Consider the following 16,088-nt stretch of genomic DNA (forward strand, 5'->3'; position numbering starts at 1 on the left):
CTATACCACTGATCATGTCTTTGCATCCAGCATTTTTCACTTATCTTTTCATCTACTCATCCAGCCCATACCTCACCAATTTAGTGATAAGGAAGCTGTGGGATATTGTGTTAAAGGCAAAGTGCTGATCACCTAAGGCCTTGCCCTTGTCCTCTGCATCATGGCCTCACTATAGAAAGCCACTGGATTGGCCAGACGCGATTTGCACTTGGTAAATCTCTTTTCGTTGCTCACAACCTTCTTAGGGACTGAGGTGATGCTGATATACTGATATGCTGGTATATATTTTTCCTTGCTCCTTGGCCCGAACCTGCTTTCATGCTGATGGTCTTATGCTGCTAATACAGTAGATGAGAAATCATTTGTAGTGGCTTTCTGTTAGGTTTTGTTTTTTTTTGGATTCCATGATAGCAGTTACAGCACTGTATTGAATCAAGGTGACATTTTACGTTACAGATGAGAAAGTCAGTGTGGTTTTCCTTTCCACTACATTATTGCTTACAGCTTTTTTCCTCCTTTCTAGTAAATTAAAAAAACAAACAAAAAACCCAAACAAACAAACACCCTCCCCCCCCTTTTTTTTTTAGGAAAAAGGATATGTATGTTTTAACCACATTATTTCATTTGCCAAAATAATTCTACAAGGATAGATGGCATGACTGACTGCATTTAGAGACAACAGCCTTTATCACTAGGGACAATGAGAAAATAAATTTTTAGTCTGGTTGAGTATGTGTCAATTATGATAAATAATGTGAATTGGCTTCTTCCACTTGTATTCCTTCAGATTTGTAACCCAGCCTAATAAGGCAAGTAGAGTCAATCTTTATATTTAGTACAGTCCTTGATAAAAAGATTCTAAAGTTATGTTTTTAGTATAGTATTTTTAAAGTAACTCTTTCATCTAGATGAGGAATGTTGCTTATTTGGGATCTGTTAGATTGTGGTATGCACTATTCAAAGAATACTGCATCCAAAGCAGTTGCATCTTAACCTCAGTGGAATAATGCTGAAACTTTTGCTGCAAGTAGCAAATAGCAACATAATATTACCAGTGGATTAAAGAACTATGCAAAACTCTTGGATGACAAATTTTATAGCCTGAGGAATCCAGAGTACTAAAAAGTTGATCAGAAGTTAATGACTAAATCTTTCTGCAATAAACTTAAGTACAGGATTTTGTGGTTATATATTATATTTATGTATATGTGAAATTGGTATAAACACACAAAATCCTGCAGATATATATTTAAATATATGTTTATCTGCCTGTTTAGAAGTAACTACTGATTTTAAGGAATTTGCTTGAAAATAATTATTTGCTTATTGCTACTTTCAAGCAAGTCATCAAATGATAGAAACAAAAATCTTAGCATTTTATTTGAAGTAGTATAAATATATATCTTATATATTTATATATATAAGATATATATATATATAAAAAAATATATCTTAGTATAAAATTTGAAGGTGTTGTCTGCTGTTTACATGTGATGAGTTGTTTAGCAAAAGCAAACCAATAGAGCTCAATGACTGCTGCTGCAGTGTGCAGTTCCAAAATATTCCAAATTTTATATAATTTATCTTAGCTTATACCTTCATATCTTTGACACTTCTGTATTTGCAAGAACTGTGCTCTTTCACTTAATTTCACTCTTTGTTGTGGGGTTGTTGTTTGAAGTTATCATGATTTTCCAAAGCAGATACTGTATCATTGTGCATCGTTTTTATATTTATTCTTTTTTAAGCCGGTTCTGTCAAATCAAGATTGCACTAACTGTTTTGGACACAGCCACTGCTATGAAATTGTGTGGTATCTCCATAGAAAAATAAATGGATTTATTTTAAGAAAAGTAATCATTGTTTATCAGACAATAACCCATCTTTTTCCACTTTGTCCTCCCTGTAAAGATCGTAGACAATAATGCGTTGTCTTTGAACAGGAGGCTCTTTAAAAAATAGTGTTTATATTAATAAACTTTATATAAATTCTTTTAGTAATGGTATAAGTTGGGCAAGTGTAATGGAGATTTAATTTCCAGGAGTAGGCGGATGCTTATTGCTTGGCAGAAGGGATGCTGAGCTGAAATTACCACTACAATGGAAGAACAGCTTAGTATTAGAGATTTCTTCTCTACCTTCCAAAAGCATAGCTCTTAAGGTATGAAGAAATCTTTTTAAAAACATATCCCATACAACTGTTTCTGTAGTATCCATGAACTCTGCCTGCATGCTTTTATTAGAAACAACATGTATAGAGAGAAATTTCCATACAGATAAATATTAGGAGCTGGGGTGGTAGAAATTGTTCTCAAAGCAAAGGTCATGATTCTTAAAGTTCATTTAGTGGAATCAGGTTTCTTTAGCATTGAAAAAAGAAAAAAAATGGTGTCAAGAACTTTTAGATAAAGTTTTTACTTTCCTGCAGCAAAAAGTTAAGATGCTGCTTGAACAGTAGCCACAAATGACATACACAGTAACAGTTTTTTGACTAAGCACATTCATTAGTTTGAACCATATAGGAGAACAGACCTTTCTTTTCCATGTGCTAAAGATTCTGGAGGCTTCCCCCTCTTTCCCCTTTGCCACAGTTTTACACCAGAAAAACCTGAAATAGATGTAATCTGTTTATCCAGGGGCTGAATGTAGAACAGTCTAGATTATCTCATTGGCTTGAATTCAAGGTAGAGGGATTACTTTATTCTCTCACTTTAGATCACCTTAGGCAATCCTGTCAAGCCTGGCCTTGTTTCAGTCATCTAAGATGATCCAAAATGCTTTTACCTTTTTGTCTTGCTTTCTGTCCAAATAAATAAATTAGCTTGGATACAAGTCAATATGGATTGTTACAAAGGAAAAGGATCACTTCCTTGGACTTTATATTAAAGATGAGTCTGAGTATGTCACTCTTATATTCAAGGAAGTAGTAGAAAGTGGGGCTTGCATCTCTTATTTCCCACTGCTATCCAAGATGCTCAAGCGATTATTTTAATTTTGTCCAGAATTCAGTATCCTTTTATGGATGCTAACTATGAAGTAGGGAGCACAGTGCCTGTGGAATAGCAGGCCACATAACTTTCTCAGTCTTGCCTGAGAAAGTGGCCTGGGAAATCATAAGGAGGAATTAAAACAATCCTCAGAGATAGAAGACAGCCTTGCAGGTGCTGTTTGTCTGTTCCTTGTTTTCTTGCAAGAGAAGGTCGAGGGATGGTGAACCCCACTGACCAATGATGGTGGTTAGTTCACTAACCAGTAAGAGTTTTACTTTTCTGTACTTTCACGTATTGGTCTATAAAAAAGATCTGAGGTAATAAACTGTGAGAAATTCTCCAGTTCGACTCCACGAGAGAGTCTGTGTCGTTCTTCTCACTGTTCCCAATAGAGCGACATCCTTTAACTAGAACATGATTCAGAGTGGGTTTTAATGCAAACATGTTATCAGAAACAACGTGCATCTGTGAAGGTAGCCCCTTTGTTTTTCACAGCAAGTACTTGAGCCATTCAAGAAAAGGTTATATGGAATGAAACTTTGTCCCTTGCTGATACTTCTGCTATATAATAAAGTAGCTGTTAGCAATGGAAATAAAGGTTAGTAAAATGAAGGTCAGTTTAAAATTAAAACGTTTCACTTCCTAATTTCATGTAATGATCAGCAATGGTGGCAAAGCCAGGTGTGAGAGAGGAAGAAAAATAACCTTGACTCTTGACTCTGCTCACTTGAGAAGAAAGTTTGACGCTGAAAATATTTACCATTTCTTATAGAACTGTAAGTGTTAATCAGAAAATTAGTCTTTTCTTTGCAAAAAACCCAGTTGTATCAAAAATATGGAACATAATTTTTTTTATTTTTCATTATATTACAAGTTGTATAATCATATTCTGATTATTGCAAACAGTAAAGTTTTAGTAAGGGAATTTGTTGTTCTCTGGATAAATACTAAAATCGATGTAATGCACATAATAACTAAATCTTTCTAATTACATATAATGTTACATATTTTAAGAAAATGTTAGCATGTATTTTCATTTAAATGTTTGCACTTCTAAAAATGAGTTTCAGGAATAGTCAAAACTGCATTAATAGTGAATACAGGTGAAAAATTTTCACCTATCCCTTAGAGCCTAATCCATTAGACTGCCTTTGTATAGTGGTAGGGGGGAGTAGGGAGGAGAGTATGAGAAAATGATCCCAAAAGCTTTGTTGTTTCATGCAGTGTGAGGAACAGCAGGAAAACCCAAACTCAGTACAGTTAGACTTGGTTGTGTTTGCATTAATGCAACTGTTGAATAATTAAGCCATTTGACATACAGAGTGCGCATTAGCGGAAGGAGATGTGGTAGAGAGGAGACAGATGGACTCTTGCTTGCAGCAGAGTTTCCAGCCTCTGTTACCAGGGGGGATCAGCAGGAATACTGCACATATCTATAAAAAACTTCACTGGCCAGACTTCTTAACTCTTAGCATTAATTAACATTACCGTATTTATTTAAAATATTTTTAGTGTGAATTTATATGCTTTAGTATTTTAAGCCTTCTCTGGGGGAAAAAAACCAACCCAAAACAGTCTAAACTTAGAACAATAAAAACAAAATAGACTGTGTAAATTCCTTTTACATTTTTTTTTAAATCCCAAGAGTTTCCTTGGGAGGACTGCAGTGAATTATCATGTAGATTCACCACAATTATTTTTCCATAGTGTGAAGAAGGGGTGGAGTTTAGGGTGTTTTTTTCCTTTGCCTTTTTGGACTAAGGAAGGAAAAGGGCAAAAGGATAAGAAGAAAGAGATTAAAAAGAGACCTTTAGTGCTGTTAGGAAATCATGATATGCAGAACTCAGAACCCTGTTGACATGTATTTCAGATGACCACTTTAAGTTGAGCAGATAGGAGAGTGTAACTAGAAAGTTGTTAATGTTAAGTTCACAATTGTTAAATATTTCTCTGAGTAGTATAACATAATAATTTCGTTGCACTGAAATTGGCACTCTGGTTATTACAGCTTTCCAATTTTACTTGTCATGCTAGTGAAGAGACAGTAATTTGAAACCTAAAATAATGTTTTTAATCACTTGACAAAAGTGACACTCACCTTAATTATAGAAAGGTTTATATGTGAACATGTTCCATTTGCACTCAAAATGGAAGTCAAATTAAAAGGCAGATGTGTGGAATTAACAAAATTAAACTTGACATCTACTGTAAATGCAGCCCCTGACAATTTTTTTAATGTGAGCCCAGAGGAGGCATTAAAAAAAAAAACCTAATAATTTAAACTACCCAAATAGCAAAAAATAGTTTATCAGTTTCTTTTAGAAACAACTACTGTAACTTTTAAAATATTAATGTAAAGATATAATTTGGTAAGAGTAAAAGAATTGTGAGCAAAGAAACATGGGTTTGTTTTTAAATGCTGCTGTTCTTTCAAAGCTCAGATTATTGTTGTGACCATTAAATTTGAAAATAATCATAAATTTTAGTCTTTCAAGGTGGTATCAGTCTTTTTGATGCTACAGTTAGACTTGACTTAAATTGTCTTCTGCTGCAGCTTTAAGATTGACAAGTACATGATTCCAGAGCCCTGCCTTCCTATATGGATGTTCTTTGTTTCCTCTTGTGCTGTGTCTCCAAACTTGAAACCACAATTGCTGTGAATATGTGTGGGAATTGTGGAGACAAGTGCCTGGAACAGGAGCTTCTCGCTGGAGCAGGAGGGTGGTGGCACTAGAGTCGCATGAGTGGAAACTGTCCTCTGCTCAGTGGCAGAGGGGGGCTAGGAAGAAGCTGTCATCTGGATTTGTGGAATAATGCTTGGTTTGCCCTAAACCAGACACACGTGTTACCTTACTGCCAGTTACCAGCTAAAATTAACAGCACTAGTTTAAATCCAAACAACAAACCTACATTACCTTGGTGAATCATTTTTAGAGAAAGACGTGTCAAGACTGAGGATCTTGCTCAAAAATGAGTGTGGGGCAAAGGTCTGAAAGATTGTCAGATTCAGCAAATAGGAAATCTATTGAAGCTACTGTTCAGTGAGACATAATTGTGTTTGTTTCTGGAATAAATAATTACTGTGGACTGTGGATTTCTAGAAACTTCTGTGTGAATGTTATGTTAAGTCACATAGGCTTAGCTCAGCACTACTAGCTATAATGGCATGCAGCTTGTTGCATTCTGGGGCTGCAGGATCATGTCCAGGGAAGCTACAGTTACTGGTGGCCGACACGGGACTCCAAGAAGACGGGCTTCTGTTTGGTTAAGCTCAGGAAACCATTTATTCAATGCAGGAACAAACTCAGCTTAGATCCAGAGACAGAGAGCCCCGAAAAGAGGCAGGGTGGTGGGCTCTATGGGACAGAACCAGGGTGGAGTTTAAGGTTGGGGTCTAATAGGAACATAGCAAGGGAGAAACCCCAGGGCCTCGAACCTTATCAGAACACCCTGGGCTGGCACCCCACGAGGGTCTGGGGTGGGGCAATTCTTCCCGGACTCTCAGGGCCCATCCCCCGAGGTAGAGGGATGGACTTCACTCTTCCGGAGCTTTAAAGCTATGCCTCTCACTTCATCAGTGCTTATCTGAAACTAAATCTTTGCCTTTGTGAGGGCAGGGGCACCTCACACAGCTTAGACCATCAAAATTCTGCCTTGTTTAGGAAGCAGAAACCAAATGGAAAAAAAGCAAATATGCATAAGAAAGCGAATTCTTTATGTACTACCTTTAATACTTGGCTGTATACTGTGGAAAAACCATTCAGTGTGGAAAATGGACAAAACCTAGTCAAAAATCCCCCAATAAGCAGGTGTCATTGAGATGACAGTTTTTTTATCTGTAAAAGCTGAATCAAGCACATATGAATATTCACCTTTGTGTGTCTTCCCACACCGTATGAGCCTCTGCAGTGTACTGTTGGAACTTACAGACACCCCTGTACTTCAGCTGCCATTTATTTTGCTGAATCAACTCCAGCTGTGGAAAGAAAATTACTGTGAGTGACCACAATGCTACATTAACCCGTTACATATGTATTACCTTATAATATGCTGCAGAAGTCTTTGTAAAATCTTGGACTTGAAAGCTAAGAAGTGATGATTGTGGGACAACCATAGGGTATCTGTAGTGGTGGTGAGCAGAAGTGGCTAAAACTGATGAAGTGGAACAGCTGTTGACATGAAATAAACATTCTTTATCCATGTGTATGCACACAGTGTATACCTGACCATGTCTACTGCAACTCGACGCCCTGTGTATCTCTTCGGCCTTTAGGTAACTGTCCCTAATTCCTTGAAAGTCAGTGAACAGCACTATGCCAGGTCAGCTTGGAAGTTTGCCCTGCCAATGTAGGGCAGGTCAGCTTCTTATAAATGGTCTGGATAGCTGTGGCTGAAAGACCAGCAATTACACCATTTCTTCAGAAGACTGGTTTGTTCTTTGTGTTAAGAGTTGTAAGCATTCACCGTGCAGCTAACTTTAGTAAGGCTAACAGAGCTTCACTAAATCTGTAAATCTTCTAAAAAACTAACATTATAAATGAAATTTGGAAATAAGCTGTAAGGTCTGAATTTAAATACCTGAACTGTTTTCATACTGACCAGCTGTATAGCCATATTTGTGTATGTTTGGACATTCTAGTCAATATCAGTTGGTTTTTATGTATAAAGAACTTAAGGTTTTAAATTTTTTTCCTAGGACTTTTACTGCTGAAGTCCCTTCAAGAAGTGTGGAGTTAAGGAAAGTTTTGTTTACAGTCAGCACAAAGGGTACCATCCTGATGATTTAATCCCTTTGAATGTCTCAAAATCTGTAAGACTATAAACCACTTATTTAGAATATACAAGAATTGGGCCAATATCTGTTGTACTTCCTGTAGAGTACCAAGTTGTACAATTTTTAAGAAATCCTATTAAAATACCAAATGAGATTTGAATCTCTGTACCCATATGCTAAATTGCAGAACTGGAGCATAGGACAAAAGGTCATTGTTTTATTTATTAGAGTTACAGAGCTTTCTTTGTTAATTATGCATTCATCTAACTCTGACTATACATCCATCTAGTTTAATTAAGTCATTTAGAGTGCTTATCCCATATTTAGAACTTAAACTTTTTTGAATGATGTGATTAAGCATAATGGGTTTTTGACATAAAAAGACCATCATTAAATGCTATCTTCTGTGTGCATATCTTCCTTATCATGCTTGTAGTGCTCTGCAGAAGTTTTAAAATGTATTTCTGAGGGTATGAATATGCTGAATCTTCTTTTTGTATTGAAGTGTAGATGTGCAATGGGATCTCATGTTTTAGTTAATTGTTGCACTTGCCAGGATTTTTTTCTTCCTTTTTTTCAACTGGTATGTCTCTCCTTCTGTGTTCCAAAGAGTTTATCATAGAATCTAGAATGGTTTGGATTGGAAAGGGCCTTAAACACCATTTACTTCCAACCCCCCTATCATGGGCAGGGACACTTTCTGCTAGACTAGGTTGCTCAATACCCCAGCCAACCTGGCCTTGAACACTGCCAGGGTTGGGATGCCCACAGCTTCTCTGGGCAGCCTGTTCCAGTGCTTTACCACCCTCTCACCCTCTATCTAATCTAAACTTAGTCTCTGAAGCCATTCCCCCTTATTCTGTCACTACATGTCCTTGTGAATAGTTTCTCTCCATGTACTGGAAGGCCACAATTATCTACCGCATTTACTTATGAATCAACAAAACAACAAAATCTTCTACTCGGTTGTGATTTTAGTACTGCCAATTCAGCATTTTCATTGTGTGGATTTAGTGGTTTATATTATCTATTAAAGCAATTCCTCAGCTTAAAGAGAATTTAATAACTTGCAATGCATTTTTTTTTTTAATTGCGGCACTTCAATTACACTCATCTACATACTTGTATGTTTAATTTTTCCCAGCCTCAAACACTAAGAACAAAGCCAGTACAACTTGTATCTCCTGCTAAGAAAGTTCAACCAGGAAGAAAATAGAATTTCATCTCAATGTTCCATTAAATTTTTAACTAGGAAGAATTAAATAATTCTGATTATTACATTTTAGATCTGTGAAACAGTCTCTCTTCAGAACTGTGATTTTGCTTTTTTTGATCATGCTGTCAAAAAATAATCAAAGCTGCTTTATATAGGAGTCTTAATTTATATTATTTTTTATTGTCTATAGGATTTTAAAAACTTCTTTTGAAAAAGTTGATTTTTTTTTTTAATCCTGTGCCTGAGAGGAAGAGATGACATCCGAATAGTTCCTTGAGAGGAATGAGCTGTAGCTCCTTTGTATTAAAAGCTAAAAAAGGGCTCCCTGCAAATCTGGTGTTCAACCTCTATTTGTTTCCTAAATGTCAAACTGCAAGACGAGTTTATTTAAATACTTTCTTAGTGTCACTTGTTGACACAGTTGTCTGAGTTCCCATCAAGGTGTCATTTGATCACTGTTAAGAAAGGCGTAAATTAGACAAGAACAGCAACCAAGAAAAAAAGAAATTAAAAAAAAATTGAGAACCTTAGAGCTAGAACAGTTCGGGTGGCCTATAAATACTTGTCATCCTTGTATTTCACACTCTTGGGACTTGGATGAAACATGCTTTCCATTTTGAACTAGTGGCTAGATTGAATTAATTTATATAAGCTTTGTTGACTGCATTACAGAATTGTGATGGTCTAAAAACTATTTGAGCTCAGATCAGTCAGGTTTTCCCTTGCCTTGCTTTTTTGGATTACCATGCATGTATGTACAGACCCACTATATAGATAGCCTACATAAATAGTTGGATAGATCAAGTATGTATGTTTATACATGGGTATATATAAATGCAACCTCATATTTACATTACAACCTCTATTGGCAAAAGAACGGGAATCTTGCTGCTTTTTTCATAATTCTGGTAGCTGCCAGTGCAGGTGGAGTTTCACCTGCTGTATTTATGTCAGACATCAAACTTCAAAATCCCACCAGCCCCACGTGTGCTCGTCACTGACTTCATAATGGGCTTTTCGAACAACCCTTGCTTCTCTGCCACTGTCCAAGTATCAGTTTCTGAATTTTCCCTCCCTTTTATTTATGTGGAAGACTAAAATTATACTCATGCCAATTATTTGGTGTCCCTGCTGATCTGCCTGTGACTTTACTGGAGAAAGGGACACTTTTTTAGTCTTGCACCTCCTTTGATCTAGGGAAGAAACAGCATTGTTTGGTTGTAGAAAAGAACATGTTTGGATGTGTAAAATAAGGCTGCATTGTCTCTTCCTATTCTATCATAAAGCCTGCTTTTGCCTAGGAGATGCTGGAGACCTTTTAACAGGGAGGGGATAAGGAAGAGGTGAGGAGGAGGGATCTCAAGAAAAAAAAGTGCGCAAAAGTAGAATAGAAAAAAGTGGCACCTTAAAGTATGATAGGTTTATCTGAAGTGAGAGATGAGCAGTATTTGAAAGAAAAATGCTCTAATGTTGGCTAAACTGGATTACTGGCCCACAATATAATAGGGGACATATTTGATAGCAATGTACTCTTGAAAACAAAGGTAATTTTAAATTCATCAAGCAGAAATTATATCTGGTTAAAATGTGTCAAACATTATAGAAACTACAAGTATTGCTCTGGAGACTTAAATTTGTATGAATGTAATATTAACTATTCCTTTTTTATATGTTCTTGTTTACAGACCAGTCTTTCCATATGGGGATGGGGAAGTCTTGGCCTTGTGCTTTTTCTAGTAACTTTTGGACCCTTCGCTATATTTTACTTTGCATTTTATATCCTCTGCTTTGTGGGTGGGTAAGTATATTACTTAGTGTTTAATTTGCTGTGAAAGTAAAAATTTAATGAGTGTATTAGCAAAGAGGTTGCTCTGAAAATCTGAAGTGGCTTTATATAATTAATATTTTCATATTTGAGCACCTCTTTATGAGCAAATTTTTTGTAATCGAAATCTCAATTTAGCTATTTTTAGTGGATGTTAGAGGATAACTGCTCACATAAAACCAGTGGTAATTTCAGTTCATACTTTTTATTAGTGTCAATTCTTTTCCCAGGTACTTCAAAGTACTTACATTTAATTTTCTATCCCAATTTCATTTTTCTATCTAAGGTTCTTGATTCATGGGAGTAGATGTTGTCCTGTGCGTGTGGAAATAATGTTACACTTTGAACAAGTAGATCAGTTCAGCAGCTATAGACTTTCCATGTTATCTATACAGGCAGGAAGAGAGCAAGCAGGGGCAGTTTAGCACCACTGTTACATTGTATATTGTGATGTTTGCCTTGTAACCATTAAAACATTTTAATGGCAAGTTAGAATGTCTAATAATATCTAAGAATGGGATATTCTTTTTACCTCTTATTGATACCATACAGAATGTATGTTTATTCCTGTATATCTCATCAAAAATGTAATAGAGTTTAGTAGCTAGAATTAGAGCTGCTACATTTGGGTTTCAACTATATTGGGCTTGGTATTTCAGCTCTGAGAAGTCTGTTAGAAAAAGGATTTAGTTAAAGCAAAACTAACTTGAAGTAAATGCTTTTGTCTTGTTAAGTCATGATACAGGTATGGTTGGCATATTTTGCTATCTGTCCAGGGCAAAAGTCAGAGTTCATCCAAAGGACAAGAGTGCATCTGATTGCTGTTTTGTCTTACCACTTTCTTTGTACTTCCATTATGGGAAATAATATGGGATATAATAATTTCTTAAGACGTTATCCTTCATTCTTGCACAGTTTCAGTTGTTTGGCTTTTCAAAGCTATCAATCAGAGCAGGGTCTCAGAGCATGTCTGAAGTCAGCTACAGTTTGGCACTACTAAACTGCAAGTGGTGCCTGAGCTCATTCATTATCAAGTCAGCTCTCATATCTCTTTGCTGTGGTTATTGCGCTGCTTTGATACATTTTTGTAGCTAGTTGGTAAACATTGATCTTGTTAAGGATAAATTCATCTAGTGGCAGTGTATCTGTTAGAGCAGAGTGTTTACTTACATATATAGATGTGAAATCTCAGCCCTTGCAGTAGAATGTCATCACTTCATTACTTGAACATCTTGGCTATGGCTGTGATCTGGCCCTTTTTTACATTGTTAATCTTTTTCAGAGTGACACACTTACTTTAACATTCAGCACATAGAACCAGGAGTGCTAACTAGGCCAAATGGGTTTACATCTAAAGTATTCTTGCCTGCTTTTTTTTTTTTTTAAATTAATTCCCTTGAAGTTTCACAAAATGCTTGGTCATGCTTCTGTTAGAAACAAATTGCTATGAAGTAACTTTTGCACTCATGATTAGCAATTATATGTCTTAACATCATATATATATATATATATATATATATATATATATATATATATATATATTTAGTTTTGGTTCAGGATTATAGTGGTGTCCATGATATTTACTGTGCCCTTCTCTGGAGCAAAATAGCAATATAGCAATTTTGGACATGGATTTTTGAGGTTGAATTTTTTTGTTGAAACTTGGAGTTCTTATCCAATTTGTCACACAGTTTTCTAGGTCTTTATATTTTGTTCAAAAAAAGAAGTGGCCTGTGTCAAATGTTTCTGACTTCCAGTAGCTTCTGTCCTATTTTGCAGTTTTAGCTAAAGAAAATGCTGAATCACAGCTGGTTGCATTGTTAGTATTGACCTAAGCATTTAAATAATATAGCAGTGAGCTGTGCAGGAAGACAATGGTAATGCCAAATCTCTGTCAGTGTAATCAATCTGTTTATCCTGTTTAACTCCTATTAAGTGCTAATTATTTTTTTTTTATTTGCACTCAAATCTATGATTGCGCAGATGTCTTGTAGTAAACATACTATTGTTTTTGGTGTACATGGAAGAATACTGAAACCATTTGTACATATGAATAAAAGTTCAAAATCACAATTTCTCTGTATTTAATTTTATTTTGTTTCAAGACTGATTTATAAAATGTTAGCCTTTTTGGGATCTGGTAACTCAGTCACTTAGGGAACTGAGCTCAAAAGCAGAAGGCTAAAGATAGATACTGTTTACTTAACCTGTATAGAATATTACAGGGTGGTATTCTTCTTTCTTCCTTTCCTTCAAGTACTGGTGTAGACCCCTTTATCTGAGTGCTGAGCCTGTCTGTTACTATCTGCCTTTCCTACTGAGAGTCTTTCTTGTCTTACTCTCTTTCCTTCCCTCTTTCAGCCCTAAGGAAGTGAAATAAAAATTACATGAATGGTGGTTTTGCCAAATACAAAAATTGAAATTTCTTGGATCATCAATTGCTTTGCCATTTAAAAGAATTTGCTCTGTCCTCAAATCTCATAATTATTGATACTCAGTCACATTCATATGTATGTGACTGTCTGGCTCCATTAATGATTGTAACTGCTGACCAAATCAGGAATGGTTCTGGAGCTGCTTTTTGACTTTCACAAAATTTTCAGCTGAGACTGTTACTTTTCAGACTTGAAGGGAAAGTGATAATCTGTGGATTTCTATCTGTTACCTTTGTTCTGTTTTTAATCTGCCCTTGAAAAAGCTGCCCATCCAGTAATCTTTGGAAGAATTTTAAAAAATGAAGCAAAATACAATCTTTTTCTGCTCCATTCATTTAGAAAAGACTAAAATGATTTCTCATTCATGTATTGAAAATCCTCTTGATGAATTAAATAAGCATTTACACTAGAAGATTCAGGTTGGATAACAGATGCCCTGAATGGTCAGACTATGTATCCTTCTCTAATGCTTAGAAGATTTTACATTAGAGAAGAAAATGTATTAAGTTTCTGATAGAGAAGAAGAAGCTCCTAGCATTTCTAGCATAAAACTGAAAATACTTCAAGGTATCTAAGAAGATTAGCATTTTAAGCCATATTGGTAGTATTAGTATTTTTGAAGGAGTCATTAACTTTAAAAGTATCAATATATTTGTGAGAAAACAGAGATACAATCTATAGGTGGTTATTTCCAAGGCTTCAGTCCTTTTGAATAAAAGAAGATAAGCAACTGGCTGATGGATGTTTGAATTTAAAGTTGATTTTAGGCTGAACTTGAGTATACTGTTTTCTTCAAAAGACAACTGAGCTTTCTAATAGAAAAGTCATAGATAATCAAGAGAAAATCCAAATTTAAATAATTAAAAATGAAGCAAAGTATTAGTGAAGCTAATATTGAGATTTTTCTAAGCAAGTTCTTGTCTGTGAACTCTGATTGGTGTTATGATTTTTAAGTTACAGGGAACAGGAGGGCAGTTAAACCTGCTTTTATTTCTTGCTGTCATAGGGCAAGTAAAGATGGCTGTAATGGAGTTAGAGTACCCAGTGAATTCCTCTTTTGTGTTGTCAAGTTACTGATAATTTCTGTAGCTTTTTTTCCCCCCCTCTTTCATGGAATTAACCTCACAGCTTCTGAATTGCTGGGCCTCTGGGGGACTCTAAGAATAAATTTTTTAATTTTGGGAATTAAAACCTTTAAATGGCATATTTTAGCTTGGATAGGATTTTTTCTCTAATCTTGTAAGTGAGAGTATCATATATCAACAGCTATCTACATTAAAAGAATGTATTACTTCAGCACATTTCAAGCCTGGAATAGTTTTGTGACTTCCTGTGGTCACAAATGCTGGTCAGCTGGCCTTTAAATTGAATGCTTTGAAATTTGTCTGAAAAGCTGTGTGTGTTTAGTCTTCCTAAGGCTAATCTATTTTCTTATTTTCATTGCTTGATATTTCAAAGGGTACATGCTCTGCTTACTCTAGAATTGGGGCAGACACTAGTTTTTCATCTATTTCTTAGTAAAACCAGCTTGATGTTCATGTGTTTTTGTGCCCTAGTGTCATAAGCTATAAATAAATTCTTGCTGTTCTAGCAAGGGTAAGCACAATGTCTAAACGTATGCAGTGGTTAGTTATGCTTGCTGCATCAGTTTATTCCTGGACTGTGATTTTGTGGCTTACACTACCGTGGAGCAGTCTACAGAGTTTATTTCTGCATAGTGATGGAGACTCTTCATATAAATGCAACCAAAGCAACTTCTGTACGTACCCCTCTTCCCAAGTGCTAATATTTGTGAGCACAGGCAGTGTGCCATCACAGCAGGCACACTGTAGCATAGACAATGCTGTATAGATCTTCTGTGTGGTAAGAATATATCAAGACAGACAATACAAGACTGGGAAAGTTCATACTTAGGGTTGTGTCAGTTATTTTGAGCAGCATGTTACAGTGTGAAAAAGCATGAGAGTAAACAGTGAGGACTGTCATGTATTGTCATTTTAAAACTTGCTGTTAAATATTTTCTAGATGTGAGAAAATGTGGCTGTTTTTGTACCTGGTCTTTCTTTTTCCATTTTAGGGGTTTTGTGGTTACTCTTTTATTTGGAAAAAGCAATTCAGAAAAATACCTTGAGCAGTGTGAACATTCGTTTCTCCCTTGTACGTCAGTTGGGATCCCTAAGGTAAGGAAAGTTTTCCGGTCTTAACTTCCAGATCAGATTTTATAATTTGGTTAGACATAATCAGTTTTAATATAAGAGTTGTGCCCATTTCTCAAGGTAAAAGGGCCTGCTTTTATCATTCAAATCCTGCAATGTGTAAGTGAAATGTGATATTTTTCTTTTATGAAATACAATTTTTTTAATAGGTTATGGAAAGTTTGATTAAAGTATTGTTTCTTCATTGTGAGAAATGAGTATGATATGACTGGCTAATATCATCTGTTAGGAAATTAATAGCCATTCCTTTCTATACTACTTGTGTGTCTTGGTTTATTTTGGGGACTAGCTCTTGCTTTTCTGTGCAATATTGTCACCACTATTTAGGTGTCTTCCATCACTGGATCTGTAGTCTCTCCACTTTTGATTGTGATCACAAAGTTGCCTAAGAAAGTCAAACTGTTACAAAAGTCTAGATTTGCAGTCCTTCAACGATGTAGAGGTTATCTTTGGCTCTCTTTAAGCAAAAATTCTGGAAAGGCATAGATGAATACAGAGCAGCAGTGGAATCCACTTTTCAGCTCTTTTCTTTTCTGAATACCCAGCAGACACATCATTTTGGTTGATGGACTTAAGTTCAGGGTTCCTAACTGGCTAAATCTGCATCTGTTTACTATAGAAAAGGTTGTTGA

The 16,088-nt window shown here is 35.7% G+C and overlaps 1 protein-coding gene across 4 annotated transcripts in view; it reads left to right on the forward strand.

Annotated features, from left to right (window-relative positions):
- SNX13 (sorting nexin 13) overlaps positions 1-16,088 on the forward strand; it is a 66,648-nt gene that overhangs the window by 11,059 nt on the left and 39,501 nt on the right. For 3 of the 4 annotated variants that reach the window (XR_001331212.2, XM_005518855.2, XM_014248686.2), the window contains exons 2-3: positions 10,666-10,778; positions 15,318-15,420. Coding sequence is in view for 2 of the 4 variants with exons in the window: in XM_005518855.2 (XP_005518912.1) it covers positions 10,666-10,778; positions 15,318-15,420 (216 nt within the window). In the remaining 2 variants the exon portion in view is untranslated. Of the gene's footprint in view, positions 1-7,753; positions 7,801-10,665; positions 10,779-15,317; positions 15,421-16,088 lie in introns of those variants that run through there. The other variant, XM_088057472.1, reaches the window with a different exon arrangement.

The sequence above is a fragment of the Pseudopodoces humilis genome, chromosome 1 (genome assembly GCF_049639895.1).
Source record: "Pseudopodoces humilis isolate 2021_Gansu_Grassland_sample_001 chromosome 1, ASM4963989v1, whole genome shotgun sequence".
In the NCBI taxonomy this organism is placed as follows: Eukaryota; Metazoa; Chordata; class Aves; order Passeriformes; family Paridae; genus Pseudopodoces; species Pseudopodoces humilis.